The sequence below is a fragment of the Pipra filicauda genome, unplaced genomic scaffold, assembly GCF_003945595.2.
Source record: "Pipra filicauda isolate LSUMZ 115617 unplaced genomic scaffold, ASM394559v2 scaffold69_size3009148_pilon, whole genome shotgun sequence".
In the NCBI taxonomy this organism is placed as follows: Eukaryota; Metazoa; Chordata; class Aves; order Passeriformes; family Pipridae; genus Pipra; species Pipra filicauda.
Window position 1 is genome coordinate 1,657,333 of NW_024104864.1, and position 17,157 is coordinate 1,674,489.

At 43.6% G+C, this 17,157-nt stretch overlaps 1 protein-coding gene across 3 annotated transcripts; it reads left to right on the plus strand.

Moving 5' to 3' along the window:
* The first annotated feature begins 5,090 nt into the window (after window positions 1–5,090).
* Window positions 5,091–13,438, plus strand: TENT5C (terminal nucleotidyltransferase 5C). 3 transcript variants are annotated; one of them, XM_027730442.2, is made up of 2 exons: window positions 5,091–5,233; window positions 7,440–13,438. In XM_027730442.2, the coding sequence occupies exons 1-2, from the start codon at window positions 5,173–5,175 to the stop codon at window positions 8,639–8,641; spliced, it is 1,263 nt and encodes a 420-aa protein (XP_027586243.2). In that variant the 5' UTR covers window positions 5,091–5,172; the 3' UTR covers window positions 8,642–13,438. The 3 variants fall into 3 exon arrangements, with proteins under 3 accessions (XP_027586243.2, XP_027586246.1, XP_027586244.2); XM_027730445.2 differs by lacking the exon at window positions 5,091–5,233 and adding an exon at window positions 5,273–5,285; XM_027730443.2 differs by lacking the exon at window positions 5,091–5,233 and adding an exon at window positions 5,544–5,604.
* Window positions 13,439–17,157: the final 3,719 nt, after the last annotated feature.

The window sequence follows — 17,157 nt, forward strand, 5'->3', positions numbered from 1 at the left end:
TATCCAGGGACTATATAAGTACTAAGAGGTGGTTAATCATCTTTGTTAGCCTCCAAATCTGTGAATTTGCAGGGACAAACAGTATCATCTGCAACAAAAACCAGGCGGGGCTTGCAGATGCAGAATCCCAAGGGGCTGATACAGTCGTTGTGTGACACTTCTCTGTACCAGTTCCTAAAGCCATGGATGGAGAAGGAATGTGAAAAAGATGCGATTTCAAAGTGATAAGCTATAGTGGGGGAAAGTACAAAGTCCATTGGGCAGAGCCCACAGACCAATCAGTACCCAAGGGCTTCACACTACACAACCTTTGCTGTTTCTCTGTACCCCCCTTTTTTGTGTTTACCACCTGCAGCCTGAGGCGGTGTGTCCTGAATTTGCTCATGACTCCTAAATTGGAGTAAATATTTTTTTCAGTCTGATTAGCAAACCCTTGTTCTCCCCCCGCCTCTGCCTCCCTCCCATCATCTCCTCTACCACCGAAAATTTTGATGGTTTGTTCTCCCCTGGCTGCCAGGAAACCGTGTGACTAATTAAGCAGTTGGGGCGAGCTCAGGTGCAAGGAAAAAACAAGTCAGATGATGGGCTGCTGCCCGCTCGCTCCAGCAAGTGCATTCCATCTCTGCATGTGTCTGCCCTGCTGCTTCATAAGGCAAAAGAAAATGCCAGGCTTCTCTGGGCTGCCCACTCTGCATCCTCACAGCACAACCACATCAGCAAAACCAAGTCTCCTGATGCGGAAGCAAAAGCGTCGGGGTCTGGGGAGAGATGTAACCACCTCTTCCCTCCTTGAAAAATTTGGCCTGTGTACTTCATCACACAGCAGGGTGGCTCTGCTCCTTCAGGTTTTTAGGCAGTTTGGGGAATGTATATCAGAGGATTTGTGAGAAGAGTCTGCAGCCCACAGCCCAAGTTGCCAGAGGTGGCATGCAGCAAAGTAGTGAAAGGGCTAATGGGTGGGGACAACTTCAAAAAGATATATGTGAGAGACAGCAACTCTGGGTCTCTGGGTCCTCCTCGCATGTAAGTGGAGCAGGAATTTGGAGCTCCCACTTTGCATGAGTCCTGCTGGTGAAGGAGCCTGGTGGCATTTCTTGCCTCTTGGAGAAGGAGTGTCTCTCATCTCTTGCTGAGCTCAGAACTGTGTGGAAGCTGGGAAGTCCTACACAGTAGCATCTCATCCCTTGGAGCAGGGAATTCCCAGAAGTCACAGTGCTTCTAGCAGCAAATTTAACCCTCAGATTTTTGAAAGGCTGTTGCTTCCTGCATTAGTACTGTGTGCATCTATACTGGACTCCACATCCATGTATCAGAAGAAAGGATTGCTGCATCTCCCAGCAGGAAACCTCAAAGACAGAGGAAGCTAGCAAAAGAGAAAGGAGCTCACTCATGATTCTCTGCAGGAAGATTTCATCATAACCCCGTGTGGGTGGGATGTTCCTAACCGTCTCCACGCTCTAAGCATCTGCAGACATGCAGTTACTCCACATGTCAGACAAAAAAGAAGAGTTTTCCAACTGCAGATTTGATGCTCAATTACAGAATGGAGCCTGACAGCTACTACTACTGGGTATTAATAACTCTGCTTCACTTTATGGCTTTAACAGCTGTAGCAACCAAGATTTATGATGACACATTATGTTCAGCAATGCATCATGTAAGGAAACTAATCTGACAGTGCCAGGTCACTGAGCTGACTTACAAGCTTTTAAGTGGGCTTCTTCTGCCAGATTTGCTGCCCTATTCACTGGATAAAAATGAACAACTTGCACAGTGTTAATAAAACTCCGTACTTGCCTCTGTTTTGGCAGTTCACAGACTCTTTTCCCCCATCACACTGCCATCCTAGGAGCCAACTGGTCCTTCTTTATTCCCCATCCTCTTTCTGAAAACCCTTTGAAAAAGGTCCAGTGCTGTGTATCCTGAAGAGGCGTACACCACAGGACAGGAGGGGAGGCATGAAGCTGGGAGGAAACACTGGGACTACAGACAGAGATGAGAGATGGAACAGCTATGAGAAAAGGGTGAGATGATAGTTGTATGAGGGCAGAGGGGAGACTGTGGCTGCCACTGCTCCCTGTCTTGTAACACGAATTTATCTATATCCCAGTCACTCTTAGAGAAAGGATAACTTGCAAAGGTTGGGATCATCCATTACTTCTCCCCAGACTTGGAGTTACAACTGACAGAGGGAAAGTCAGTCCTAAATAGAAGTTGGACATTAAGACTGTACATTGGAGCTGGGTCTGGATCTGTGTCAGCCACCTTGGCAGCCACAACACCTGAGCAGTAACCCATGGTTTTTAATCTCTCATCCCAGCAGTGGGCTGTATATTGCCATGTTTTCCATCCTCACAGCACTGTAATCCACTGCACAGACGCAGCTGGATGGATAGCAGAAGGCAGCTTCTCATCAGTTGTAAATGGGCTCATTCTCCCAGGCGTTCATTACTCAAAGATGCATTCCTCATTATTCTGGCAATTTACCCAGGAGTCTGGTCCAGCTGGCTTTAATGGCATTTCCAATTCCTACCCCGTGGACCCTTTCAGTGGGACCCATGAAAAGCAATTAAAAAGAACAAGTGTATGGTCAGGAGGTCTAAGTTTACTGCAGAGAGTGCTGTGCTTCCCCTGACAGATACTCAAGGTCTGCAAGTCGAGGATGCAGAAAACACCTTATGACAGAGTTGAAATACCTCTTCGTGTTCACAAACTTCTTTTTGTGAAACAAGAAATTGTGAACAAATAATGTAAAGTATGAACCTTTGATTAACACTTTAACATCTGTAATAGCAGTATGTGCTGCAGTTTATCTTTGCCTATATTGGTATCTAATTACTTTTTTTCAAAAAGGAATTTAATTGCTGTTTGCCTGTGAGACAACAGAAAATATACTGTTCAAAGTCATCAGTTATTGTCATAAGACAATAATATTTGATGCAGAAATATTGCTGAAGAAATATTCTTAAAAGGTGAGATTATTCACTGTTTTAACCTCCAAGTGAGACATTTCCTTACTGGCAGTTATGCCTGTCTCATTTCTAGTACTACTTCTCTTTGAGTTCCCTACTTCTCTGTCTAATTTTAGAAACACAAAGAAAAAAAATATTGAGAGAGATCTGGATCCTCATATCCAGCTCCATACCATCACAGACACTCATATTACATATTTTCTTTTCTAGCTCTGTCTTGAAACTAGTTTTATTCCACTCCCTTCATCCTGTGATGCTCTGAATTAATGATTATCTCATCCGACAAAAAAGATTATAACTTGCCTTGATTCTTGTGTCAATGTTATACTTCAACTTAAATAGTTCCCTTTGTTTCCTGTTATTTATCCCCATGGTTGGCTATTGCAGAAAAATAAATAATTAAATTAACTAACCCGCTCCTATATTTCTGCTCAGCTTTGGCTTTCTTGGTGCAGCAAGGCAAGTCTGTTTTTTTTGCTAGGCAAAGAAGAACTTTTCGGTTTTCCCTTACAAGGTCAGCTTTTCTCTGTGCATGTGCAGGTTTTAACTCATTTTTCTTGACTGTGTATGACCAAACAGTGTAACAGATGTGGTGGTAGGGGGGTGGTTTTGCCATTGCTTTGTAAGTACTTTTTAAAACTCTACTAGAATTATGTCAGCTGGCTGTCCTAGGTTAAGTTTTGCTTCCCCCCCGCCCCCCAGCAGGTCTTGATTATCCTACAAAAGGCAAATACCTTGTGTCCTTTCTCCTCTGTGTTGCTGAAATGTTGTGTTCTCAGTAGAAATCGTAACTTTTGCCCCCAGAGTGCACAATCTTGCACCCTGCGCTATTGAACACCAGCCGATTTTTGTGATGCCGCATCTCCAAGCTGCTTCTGTCCAATTGTTTCATCCTCCTCCTCCATGTCTCCAGAACCTCCCACAGCTCATCAGCTGTGATTTCCAGTAGCACACTGTGTCAACACATGCACGCTGTCATGTCCTTGCAAGCACATCCTTGTAGGTTCTGTATGAACTCCTAGTTTGGCTGTTTCTGGTGGGGCACCACAGCGAACTGTTTGGCAGAGCTTGGATGTTCGGGACCTATGCTGACAGTTGGGATGGGGTGCCTTTGGGAAAGCCATGCTGTGTTTCAGTCACCTCTTCATCATAGTCCACTGAATCTCAGAATCACAGAATCAATTAGATTGGTAAAGACCTCTGAGATCATCGAGGCCAACTCTATCACCGAACACCACCATGTCAACTAGACCATGGCACTAAAGTGCCACATCTGGTCTTTCCTCAAACACCTCCAGGGACAGTGACTCTGCCATCTCTCTGGGCAGCCCATTCCAATGTCTAATCACCCTTTCTGTGAGGAAATTCTTCCTCATGTCCAACCTAAACTTCCCCTTGCTCACGTAAGACTATGTCCTCTCATCCTGTCACTCGTTGCCTGGGAGAAGAGGCCGCCCCCACCTGGCTACAACCTCCTTTCAGGTAGCAGTAGAGAGTCTCCCCTTCTCCAGGCTAAACAACCCCAACTCTCAGCCGGTCCTTATAGGATTTGTGCTCCAGACCCTTCACCAGCTGCACTGCGCTTCTTTGGACTCCCTCCAGCACCTCAATGTCCTTCCTGAACTGAGGGGCCCTTGAAAAGTTTCCCCCTGTGCGGGAAGGCTGAGGGACGAGTCCCCGAGGTGGGGGCTGAGGGTTCCAGGGCGCGGGCGACCCCCCCGTCCTCTCCCCATCCCGACCGCCGCGGGGCTCCCCGGGCCGACCGGCGGCCGGACCGGCGGCCAGAGCCGCCCCCGCTGCGGCGGGAGGGCCGGGGCGGGCCGGGCCGAGCGGGGCGGGCCGGGGCGGGGCGGCCATAAAGGGCCATAAAGGGCGGGCGCGGGCAGTGGCGGGGCTGGCGCGGTCGCTCGGGGTGCGCGGCGCGGCTGAGGTGAGCGGGGCTCCGGGCTCCTCTCCGGGCCGGGCGGGGTTGCGGTCACTTGCGTGCGGGCTTTCCTGGGAGCGAGCGCTCGGTAACGCTTTTGTAATGGTTGTTGATATTTAAAACGGCAGAACGCGGGTTCCGTTGAATCCCGGTGAAGGGATGAACGTCCCACGGAGGGAGCCGGACCTCCCCGCCCTCAGCGCCGCGGGGGTCCGAGGGGGGCCTGTGACCCTGAGGGGACGGGCGCCTGCATTTTTTTGGGTGTTGTGTCAAGTTATGTCTTATAGTGGCAAATTGCTGCTGCAGAATAACACACCTCATCGTGACAAAGGCGAAGGTGTGTTCTCTTTGCTCCTTCTGCCTCTGATTAATACTCTTTACGCTTACTGGTAAAGATACTTAATGTCTCTTGCTTCCACAGTGGTTTCATTCCCTGGGAACGAGTATCTTTAGGTGTCAGATTTTCTTGTGCTGGGAATGGTCGGTGGTGAAACAAGAAGTATGTAAACTACTAACATCCCAAATACACTGAAGTCACTAAGATACTGTTGTCACTAATGTAAACCTTGCTGAGTAGGCAAATGCGAGTGATTTGGGAATGGAAGGCTTTGGAGGTTGACTGCTTGAGAATTAAATTCTCTGCTGAACTGGAAATGAAAGAACTTTGTCTTCCTCCCCCAAGGGCAGCAATGTGCGTTATTCTCCTAGGTGAGGATCACCAAGCAGAACTAACTGTGTGTGGGTGGGAAGCACTGGTCCAAGTCCTTTCTGGTTACTGGGTGAGCTGTGTGTGTTGCCTAAGCCACGGAGAGGGCTACAAACAGGAAAAAGGAGAGGGAACATTTTCAGAGGTAGTAGCTGGAAGCACTTGCAGCTTTAGTTGGAAGACTTTTGTGTTCTTTAGTGATCTGAAGCATATAATGGAAATACAGGGAGTTCACAATGGAAATATACTTTAATGCACTTGAAGTGTCTGAGAAACTTCTGGCAGGCTTGATGCCTTTGGGTTTATGCTATGTTGGAGCATTAAGGATTTAGCTTGGAGAACCTCTTGATTTATCCTAGTTTAATCATCTTGTGAGTCACAGTGTTTTTGTGTTGTGCCTGCTGGTGCTGATGAAACCCAAAGCAGCACAGTTCGTGATGCAGCAGCTCATACTCAAGGACAGAAGAAAGTTCCCCAGGAGCATTTTAACCTTACTGTGTATTTGATCTAGGATGTGACTCTCCTGCAGAGGTGGTGATGGGTCAAATGAGCTGCTCAAAAATTAAAAGCTGGAAGAGGAGAGGCATGAGATGACAATAGCTATTCTTTGATACTTGATTTAAAAATGTTGTTGATTTAAACATGTTGTTGCATGTTAGGAAACTATATGGTTGGGTTTTAAAACATTCTTGGTAGGCAAGAGTTAATTTGCTTCAGTTTGTTTAGTCTGACCTTGGCAGCTGCAGTCTTCACAAGTACTTGGGGCAGAAGAAGGTGAGGCTTCAATTAGTCTTTAGCTGTCAGGAAGCACCTGGCTACAATAGAAACCTGGAACACTTAAAAAAAGAGTATTAATACCAGTTGGAGTTGCATGACTGTAGAACATATGTAAGTATCTACATGCTTACATGTAAAAGACAAGCAACTTGAGGAATCTTGCCACATCTGAGCAGGTCACTCTCTTGTGCTTAAAATGTTCACATAAGGCTGTGATCAAGTCTGGTTAGTGAGATTCTCATTGTTAAAAGAGTAACACTAACTTGATAGACATCATCTGAATACAATGCTGGCTCTTATAAACTTGTTTGCCCTTCACAAATGAGCAAAAGTTGGGGCAGGTATGAATATTTCCACGGAGGTGGTTTGGTTAGGCAGTGTCTCTGAAGAAAAGAGTTGCTTACGAAGACTAGAGTCCAAGTTGAATGTTACCTGACTTTGCAGCTGAAGTTCTGTCCAGGATGCTGAAGTGCTGCAACTTTTTGCAGGAACAAGATGTACTTGGCCTTTATCCTATAAGGCATAGATGCTGGATGGTACAGAAAGAAAAGTCTTTTATGAAAAGGAAGAAATCTTCTATTTCTGGCATAATTTAAGTGCTTTCAGTGGACTAGATGTCTAAGCCCTGAAACTAACACCTGAGTGTCTTCTACTGTTGTGTTGGTTGGGGAGAGCAATTTGAGCTTTACACGTATCATGAAACAACTTCAAAACTTTACTTTCAAAAATACTTTGCAACTCATCTGGCTTCAGCTGGTGCTGCAGATGACTTTAAACTTGGGTAAAGCTTTTGTGTTATCTTTGTTGATAATTTCCATTTCATATAAAGTGCTTTTCTGAAGTAACTCTAACTTGCCAAAAAACAATGACAATTTTTTTTCTGCTTGCACCAATAGAGAAGCTACGTATCATGTCAGGTGGAAGGCTTGCTGATAATCATTACTACACAGAATTACTTCCTTCTAATTTGTCTGTGTGAATAGACAGAAAAACAGAACCTAGGAAGCATAAACAGAAAGTCTGACTTGTCTTTTCCTTTTTATATTTTACCTCCCTACAGTTTCTTTGGAGAAGAAAAGCTTTAAGATGGCAGGCAAAGGAAGTAACACAGCAGACTGCATGTCATGCAGTGTACTGAACTGGGAGCAGGTCAGCCGTCTGCATGAGGTTCTTACAGAGGTGGTTCCAATCCATGGACGAGGTAACTTCCCAACACTGAAGATAACCCTGAAGGACATTGTTCAGACAGTTCGGAGTAGGCTGAGTGAAGCAGGCATTGTGGTACGTGATGCCCGTCTGAATGGCTCTGCAGCTGGTCATGTCCTGGTCAAGGATAATGGGCTGGGATGCAAAGACCTGGATCTCATTTTTCAAGTTTCTCTTCCAAGTGAGGCAGAGTTTCAGTTAGTTCGAGATGTGGTCTTGCGATCCCTCTTGAATTTCTTGCCGGAAGGAGTAAGCAAGCTAAAAATCAGTCCTGTAACACTGAAGGAAGCCTACATCCAAAAGCTAGTGAAAGTGTACACAGGGACTGACCGTTGGAGCTTGATATCACTTTCCAACAAGCATGGCAGAAACGTGGAGCTGAAGTTTGTAGACTGTATACGACGGCAGTTTGAGTTCAGTGTGGACTCATTCCAAATCATACTGGACTCCCTGCTCTTTTACTACGACTACTCAGAAACCCCCATGTCAGAGCACTTCCATCCAACTGTGATCGGGGAGAGCATGTATGGAGACTTTGAAGCAGCTTTTGACCACCTCCAGAACAAACTGATAGCTACCAAAAATCCTGAAGAGATCCGAGGTGGTGGGCTTCTGAAGTACAGTAACCTCTTAGTACGAGACTTCAAGCCCATGGATAAGGATGAGATCAAAACCTTAGAGCGCTACATGTGCTCCCGATTCTTCATAGACTTCCCAGACATCCTGGACCAGCAGCGCAAGCTAGAGACCTACCTCCAGAACCACTTCTCCAAAGAAGAGAGGAGCAAATATGACTACCTCATGATTCTGCGCAGGGTGGTGAATGAGAGCACAGTCTGTCTCATGGGACATGAGCGAAGGCAGACTCTCAATTTGATTTCTCTGCTGGCACTCAAAGTGCTGGCAGAACAAAATGTCATCCCTAATGCCACTAATGTTACCTGTTACTACCAGCCAGCACCTTATGTTAGTGATGTAAACTTCAGCAACTACTATCTCGCAAGTGCTCCTGTGCTGTACAGCCAGTCCTACCCCACTTGGTTGCCTTGCAATTGATGGCTTCACTCGAGTGTTCCTGAATGGAGGCTACTGAATGCCAAGATGCTGAGTGTGTATATATAGATAAGTAATAACTGCCAGTTGGGTGTTTTCTAATGGAAGCATGACTGCATTGAACTGTCCATTTCTGGTGTGCAGTGGGATTATGCAACCAGATGACCTGCTATGAACCTTTCAGTGTATCTCTACAAATGCCAAGAAGCCTTATTATCTCTTCATTGGAAGAAGAGAACCAGCAGTCAAATGTTAAGAGGAATTGTTAAGAAACTCTGTACTAGTTCTGGAAGTGGCAATTCAGATGTGATTTAAGTGGAGTATCCAGTAAACTGGGTTAGTTAATAGACTGTAAAATGCCTTGTGCGGAAGCTGCACCTGGAGTAGCAGCAAAACTCTGCTTTCTATTGCATAACCTAGTTATTCTTCCTCAGTTCAAGTTCTGGCCAAACTTCTATTGAACTAATAGACTAAACTAAAAGAATGGATGCATGTCATGCTTGGGTTGCTTTCACTTTCTGGCTGTGTAGAGGTGGTAACGGTATGGGTACTGTCTGTCTTGTAGAGGACCTAAATGTTGTTTCTTGTAGTACCTACAGATATGTGGTCCCACCTCAAGTTCAGGATTAATTTCTTGGAAGTTGAAGATGGATTCCTAAGTCTATCTCTAAAGCAAATGCTGGCTAAATTTTTCTTGAGTACCAAAATCTGGGAGGTGGCATCTCTAAGCATGCACCAAAATACAATCTAAAACTTGGCAATGCAAAACGTCCTTGAAATTATGAATTGAAGCTTTAAATAGAGTTGAAACCACAGTTTGAATATTTATAATGGAAAAGTACTCTTGAGTCCAGGATCAAGCTAAAGCCTTTCTGACTGTATCCTTCAAAACAGTTTTTTAGCACAGTTGGAAAGTAACACAGCTCTTATACTGAGTTTGGCCCAATTTTCTTCTTCACAGGTCCACAGCAAAAAAAAAAAAGAACCAAACCAAAAAAAACCCCAAACCTCAAAAAACCCAACCAAACCAAAACCCAGCAAAAAACCACCCCAAGCCTAAAACATTGTGAGCTGCAGGGTTATGTGCATTCCTGCCACAGTATGAATTCCAAAAGTGCCTCCTAAAATGAATTTCTTACTGTACAACTTCAGGCAGGTCCTGAAGGCTTGTCTTTCTGTCACCACTTAAAGTTTATCACTATCACCTGGTCACTGCATGAGATGGTATTTTGAGCAGTTAGAGTAAAAAAGAGTTCCTTTTTGCTGGTCTTAAACCTCACTTGAACGGATAAATAAACCCTAGGCAGAGCTCACCACAGAAGCTGTATGTATTCAAAGTCTGGGCCTGTTTTCAAAGTAGCCTCTGGAAGAGTATGCACTCCCTTTGAGGGATAGGGGGTTGACCTTCCTGAAGGGTATGTGCTGAACTTGCTGCTTTGAGACTCCTGTGCTTTATAAAGAAGCCTAAAAGTTCCCCAGTTATTTATATAGTGATGTTAGAAAGTGGTATATTAACTGGATGATTTTCACTGAATTACAATAGTAAAATTCATATAGCAAATGATTTTGAATTTCTTTTGCTTAACCAGATAGGTAGACTAGAAAGGCAAATCCTAGAGCTATTTACTGCAATGTTCAAGAATGCTTGCTTGCTGAATCTTTATTATCTCTAGCTGTTTCTGCAAGCTTGTGAGACCAAAATGCCTGATGAAACAAATTATTTAAGCTTAAAAGGTAAAGCAGAAAGCAGCACCACTGTTGGATTGCTGTTCAAGGTGGAAACATCAGCAGTGCATCACTTAAATGGCTGTAAAAACTGCTGGTTCATCATAGGACCAAAAGATTCTAGTCACATTGCAAGTTCTCTCACTTTTCATAACTACTTCATAAACACTGTCTCAACAGAGCAGTGAGGCTACTCTTGTGTTCAGATTTTCAGGGTTGCAATCTACAAAGCAGACTATATGTAACCAAGTAGGCTTTAGCTTAATTTTTTGAAAGGTTTTGTAAGCAACTTCAGTAGCAAATATACAAATAATTTGGTGAAATTTGTTGTGGTTTTTTTTTTCATTAAAGGTTTCCCCATTTGTCAGCCAAAGTAGCTAAACTTGAAAGCAAACCCAGGCTTTGACTTGGTGCAGCTTGCAGACAAGATATCTCTCACCGAAGACTTTGACTTTTTAAAAACTAACATGATGCCAGTGTTGTCACGTGTGTTAAACTTGGTGCAAGCTTACTGCTGGAATGCAATCCTAGCAAGAATAACTTCTGCATGCAAAGCAATACTTGGTCTAGTATAGAGTGTCACTAGAAAGAAGATTTAAGAGTTTGTAATTGCTGCCGTCCCTTGTGTAGATGTTTTTAAAGCCACCTTATGCTATAGCCATTGCAGAAGTAAATCATTGCCTAGAGAGGTGTTTGATTTGCATATCAGATAACTTAGGCTCAGGTATCTATCTTGTGTGATCTCCTGGCTGATCTTTAGAAACTGTTTCTGTGCATCAACTCATGTGGAAGAAGTGGTGAGATGCTCAGGAGGAGTCCTCCCAAGCTGGAAACACAGACTTATGTTTTACTGGTCTTTGAAGGCCTTGGCTGCTGAACATCAGGCCAGGTACATCTCCTAGAAAAGGAAATGCTATGAAAAAGGCTGTAATGGATTCCTAGTGAGATAGAGCTATGGAGAAGTTAAGCTTCCTGCCACTGTGCTTTTGGTAATGAAACTTGATGCTGGGGCCTCTAAGAAAGCTTCACATTGAGTGGCTGCTCTCTGAACAGCTGACTGCCTGGGTTAAAGCTTTGCAGGACTGCTGTGTTCCCTGTCTGTTTCTTAAGATGCTCTGGCACATTAGAAATACTGATGCCTGGCTCTTAGCTATTAAGCTCTCGAATAGTTAAATTGAATCCTGAACCTGCACACTACCTATTGCATTGCCCCCTGAGTACAAAGGATTGCTGGAACACTGTCTCCTTGCCTTCAAAATAATCCTGGTTTGGCAGGCAGTGCTGGTGTACTCGATAGCTCTCCATCACTGTGTTGCAAGCAGTCTACCCCTTTCTGTTTCAGGTTGTCCTAGTGGCTTGATGGTACGTGTGGCAGTGGCTTAGTTTGCTGTGCATTAGCTGGTTTGGGTTCAGGTTTATGGTGACCCCTGTAGCAAGGGTAACTTGACAATGAGCACTAGGTAAATGATGACCTCAGTCATGACAGTCTAGGCTGCCTACTTGATTCAGTCACCCTTCAGCGCTTAATGACACCTCTGCAAACATGTTCTAAGCTCTTTTGCCCCCTTGTGCGTCAAGTGGATGTTAGAGAAAGACTACTATACTCACACTGTTACCCTGATACATTCCTTCTGGGCACTGGCATTAAAACAAAACTGCAGTAACACTGGACTGCAAGTCTTGTATCAGTGCATCATTCCTCAGGACCAGGCTTCTAAACTAGACTGTGGTATAAAATAGCTGTTTTTCTTTGCATAGCTTATAAGCACTGCTGGACAAAGCCAGTTTGAAGTTTAAGCCTCTGTTGTCATCACTTGTTGCCAAGTTAGTTTCCTTTGACTTGCAGGTTTATTGGTGTGACTTCCTCACTGTAAGATAGACTTTTTTATTTTATAGAGATGCTATCAAGGAGACCTAGTAGTAGACTGGATCTTAGTCACTTTAGTAAGATCCCTGTGCTGATCCATGGTCACTGACAATTTGTAAGGTAAAGCATACTTCATGCTCCCTAAGCTCAAGATTTAGTTGTTCTTGTGTTTGTAGTCAACTAGTTCAATCAATTACTAAGCTGGAGGTTGAAGACTACTGCTTGCTTCTGAATAACCATCTTTCAAAAGATCCTTGTGCTTTAACATTAATCATCTCTTCTACAAAGCAGTAGGTAGTATTTAAATCTAGTCCAAATACCTGAAGTTTTCATTGAAACTGAAAACACATATTTTGGACTTGAGTTCTGAGGTTAAGCATCCGATATCTTTTGTGCCTAGGCTTTGTGGATTTCTGATTGCTAGAATAACCATTGATGTTGATAGTGATCTCTGCTTATCACTATATGAATAGTTGGGAAAAGGCCTCTTAGAAGAGAACCTGGGCAAATTGCATTAATTTTAAGCTGTCAGTGTACTGATGGTACTTGTTTCCTATCCCTCTCACTCAACTTAGTCAGGGTGCCATAACTGTTAAGCACAGGAATGAGCAGTAAGTTGACCACAGTCACTGGCAGCCTGATCTGATTTGGGCATTGGGAGAGCCAAATGAGTAGTAAAACTTCTAGCCTTTGCATCTAAGTCTTACTCAACCTGGTTAAATGTACTTCATATATGTTTTTTAATTTCAGTGAAACTAGAATAAGGTGGGGTGCTGGGCTATAGCTGTAGAAGCCTTGGAATGTTGGAGCACTCTAGTTTTTCTCACTTGTATTGGAAGAGGCAGCCACTCACTGAAGTGTCTGGATTGGGCTTGTCTCTCCAACTAAAAATGCACTTTCTGTTGAAATTTAGAAGGCCTTTGTCCTTTGTTTTTTCTTATATTGTTTTTTACTATTAATAAAAGAAGTCAGCTCTTGGAAAATCTGTCTCACATCTCTTTGGAAGAAGTGAGTACTTTTTTTTTTTTTTTTTTCAAGCTGGCAAAACAAGGTATGACAAATACTTGGATGAGCCCAAATGTGAGACTGGTCACCGTAACTTTGTCTACTGTTCTGCACTGTGGTGTTCACTTGTCACTCTTGGAAACTGGGTTTTGGACTTAAATGATGCTGAAATTCTTGTGCAAATAAACTTATGCTAAACATCATTTGCCTTGAGCTATTTTTGTATCTAAATAGTGCTGACAAAGTATCTGTAGAGCTTATTGGTCAATGTGTGTGCAGGTGCACTTGCAGGGGGAGTAAGTGTGTGGGATACACAGTAGTGCTTGCTTTAGATGTTATTCAAGGTACTCTTTTTTATTCACGGATGTACGCATCTGCCTCAGCTTCCTGAAGATTAGTCAGATGTGATTAATCTCTCACTTCGATTATACCAACAGTTTCTAGAGAGCCATTTTTCCCTCTCTGACCATCATCTGGTCTCAAGTTGACTTTAAAACATGCTGAGGCACAGACCTAGACCTGTTAGGTAGTGTCTGCTCTGAAGTAGAGCCTGCCAGTCTCTTCTGTGATGCACTCCATTTTATATGCTGCTGCATACCTCAACTCATGAGCCAAGAATATGAGAAACAAAGTCAGCAGTTTTTCATCAAGTTATTTACAGGTTGAAAGTCTTAGCTTTCACTCTGTCCTAAAAGAGGATGCTGCTACTAACCAATGATCAATAGGAGTAGAGCCGGTCAGAACTTAATAAAAGTTAGTATTGTGTTGCAGTCTACTTGCTGCTCCTTCTGCTCTAGTATAAATGCTCTGTAAAAAGTGTGCTTGCTTCCATCCCCTCCAGAGCTCAAACTCTAGCCTCTCAGTTAAGTAATGCTGGAGAAATTCCAATCTCCAGGACCTTGTAACACTTGCAGTGGAAACTTCTGTGGAGATTAGCAGATGCTGGGTAATCCCATGGAAATAATCATGCTGCTTGTGTAGTCCCTTTTCAATATCTAGTTGCTTACCTCTAAACTTAAATGCAGAACTGTTAATGCAGCTGGGCAACATAAACCATCTGCTTGTCACCTGAAACTCACTTACCTCAACTCCTGTTTAGCACATCATAAAAGCTTCACAGTTATTTTGAGTACCATTCTTAAGTTTCTAGAATACCAAACTTAGCTTTGCAGGATCAGATACCGAAACATCAGAATAGCTATGCTTAGGCAAGTGGTGCTAGAGCACTCTGTAAGTTCCACGTGGAGCTTTGTAATGGTAAATATTGAGAGGAACTACAGAAAGATATTTTTGTTCTATTGCTGTTGTATTGCTAGTGAAAATACAATTATAAGCATCATGTTCTATTGTAACTGCTGGAGTTCTGCCACTTCCATGCTGTGCAAGATAAACTCAGTCTTGTCATGGGGTGTGAGAGGCATTAGATAAATGGTATTCTAAATCATTACCATTAATCTGTCGGGTGTACTTGTTTTCCTCCTTCCTTGCATGACAGAATACGGAATATTTAATATTTTTGAAATCACAGTATTCAAAATAACCTTACACAGACAGAGTAGTTGGTCCTATGAGAGGGGAAAAAAATTACATTAATTCCTGTTTATTTTAAATGTTTCTTGCTACTTATTAGTATACTTAGTTCACTAATACACTAAATACATGAAGTTGCTATTTTCAGTAATAAAATATCACTTTTATTTATCCGGCACATACTACTTGAGTATGGATGTTAAACACAGCAGTCACATTTTGCTGCAGTAGCAGTGCTGCCATTTGTTCTGCTTCATCTCAATGAGAAAAAGAGTAGTTCAATATCCTATAGGCAAGACTGCCCAGCTAAGGGAGTACTTAACCTGCCAAACCTTAGTAATTTTCCTAGTATGAAAGAGTTGAGTCATACTGCTGGAAAAAGTGAGTCTTGCCAAAAACTATGTGCAAAGTGGCTACTTGAGCCTGAAGTGGTAGCTTGCATGTATGTTAAGGCAACCTATACATTAGTAGTGTTGTCCCACTGACTTTTGGGTAGGTGATTTAGTAAATCAGCAGGAGCTAGTTGCCTAGGCTGTGCTGCAAAATGCTGTGCTGAGTTTTTGTCACTGGTAAGTACATCAGGGATAATCCATGCCACCCCCACTGCTTGGAAAATGGAGAAGTGCAAACTCTGGGAGAAGTCTGGCCAAGACAGGACAAGGAAGCTGGCTGGTCTAATCTGTGGCAATAACCTTTGGTCACTGAGAAACTCCTGCACACTTCAGGAGACTCCCAAGGCTTGACTGCACCTCAAGCAAAGGGCAAATGATCAGAGAATGGTTGAAGTGTGACATTTATGATTCACTGTCCCCATACAGCAAGGCAGGCCTTCTGAGTTTTTCAAATAAGTAGCATGTGAATTACACCCACAAGCTGGTCCCCTCCTGGGTACCCTTCTTGCTTCAGAATTGACTGTCCACCTGCAATACTTCCCTTCTCCACTGCTTCTCTCTTGCTTATCTGAAAAACTTATTCTGAAAGCTATATCTGAGCGTGCCTCCTGGAAAGTTATTCAGGCTTGCCCTAAAGATAGTGGCAATTCATTGTGTACTTGGAGAACCTGTTCTAATATTTGATTGTGGTCGTTAGTGAGAAATGCGTTTGCATTTCCACGTTGGCCTTTGCGCTTCATCTTTGGCCTGTGGATTGCTGCATCCTTATCAACCAGGCTGAAAAGTCCCAGACTGTCTCATGCTATCTACTAATCTCTTCAGTTCTTGGATGAACTGCAGAAAATGGACACTTGAAGCTTTATATTGTATATATTGGATTCAGAGACTGGAAACATTTTCTTCTGGGACTTTGTGGTTTCTATGTCTCATGACCCAGGACCAGTTGCAAGCCTGGTGCTGAACATACCACAAATAAAGAACAGTGCTAAGATTGCTTTTCAACCTCTTGATGTTTGTGTCCACGAACTCTGCCCACCATTTTTACTGTGGCATTGTGGCATGCCAAAGTCAGATATTCATGGTGATTTCGAAGTCCATCTGTTGTTTTCGAGGCAGCCTCTCCCTTCTGATATCGACAACATCTGTGCTCCTTGTTTCCAGATGCGGTATTTTGCACTTGGCAGTATTAGAAAAACATCTTGTCTGAATTCTAAGGGCAAATAGTTACAATGTGGACGGACAGAGTAACTCATCATCTTCAATTTTACTACCACACAGTTGCATAGTGGTGACAGATTTTCTTTGTTCTTGCATACTGAAGGGTAAGAGGTGGTTGTGGGCACTTTGAAACTTGCAGGTGGTTTAAAACCAGCGTCAGCACAAAGTCCACAAAGGTACTGGATGCGGGTTATTTTAGGAGTATTTATTTGTTCTGCAAATATAGAGAAGAGACAGAAAAGAAAGCTTATACTCTGTCAGTGCCTAACAGCAGTTCCTCAGTGCTTTCCCCTGCACTCCCACATCTAAAACTCTGCAGTGACAAGTATCCCTGTGGCACAAATTTGCAACATAACCAAAGCAAAGAGCTCCATGTTTCTGCTCTTACCATCGTATCTGTTAGTAATCACAGCCATCTGCCTGTCTGTTTTGCTGATCATGTGGGGCTCCCCGCGTGTTGCCTAGCCCTGACTAATTGCCAGGCCTGGTGTAGCTCTCTAGATTTCATGAGTTCCCTTCCACTTTCTCCTCCTGGGCAGCTTTTTGTAAGACTGTGAGAAAATAAGTTATTTTTGGGATGAGAGCCTGCCGTTGATCCCACTGCCCAAAGTCCCTGTGACACCAATGGGAGTTTGTCAAATGCTGTGAGGGATGTGCAACAGCTTGGCAGACATGAGTGACACGGGCTCCTGTGTTACGGCTGTCCTGCTGCCCAGCTGTACTGGACTATGTTTCCTCAGCCCTGTTTGATCACTGGGAGAAACACGTGCAGATGGGCCTCT

Excerpts from the sequence above, each read along its gene's own strand:
- TENT5C (XM_027730442.2), top strand. The coding sequence starts at position 5,173 with ATGTCTTATAGTGGCAAATTGCTGCTGCAGAATAACACACCTCATCGT. Across the intron at positions 5,234-7,439 it reads TCATCGTGACAAAGGCGAAG|TTTCTTTGGAGAAGAAAAGC; the intron begins GTGTGTTCTCTT and ends ACCTCCCTACAG.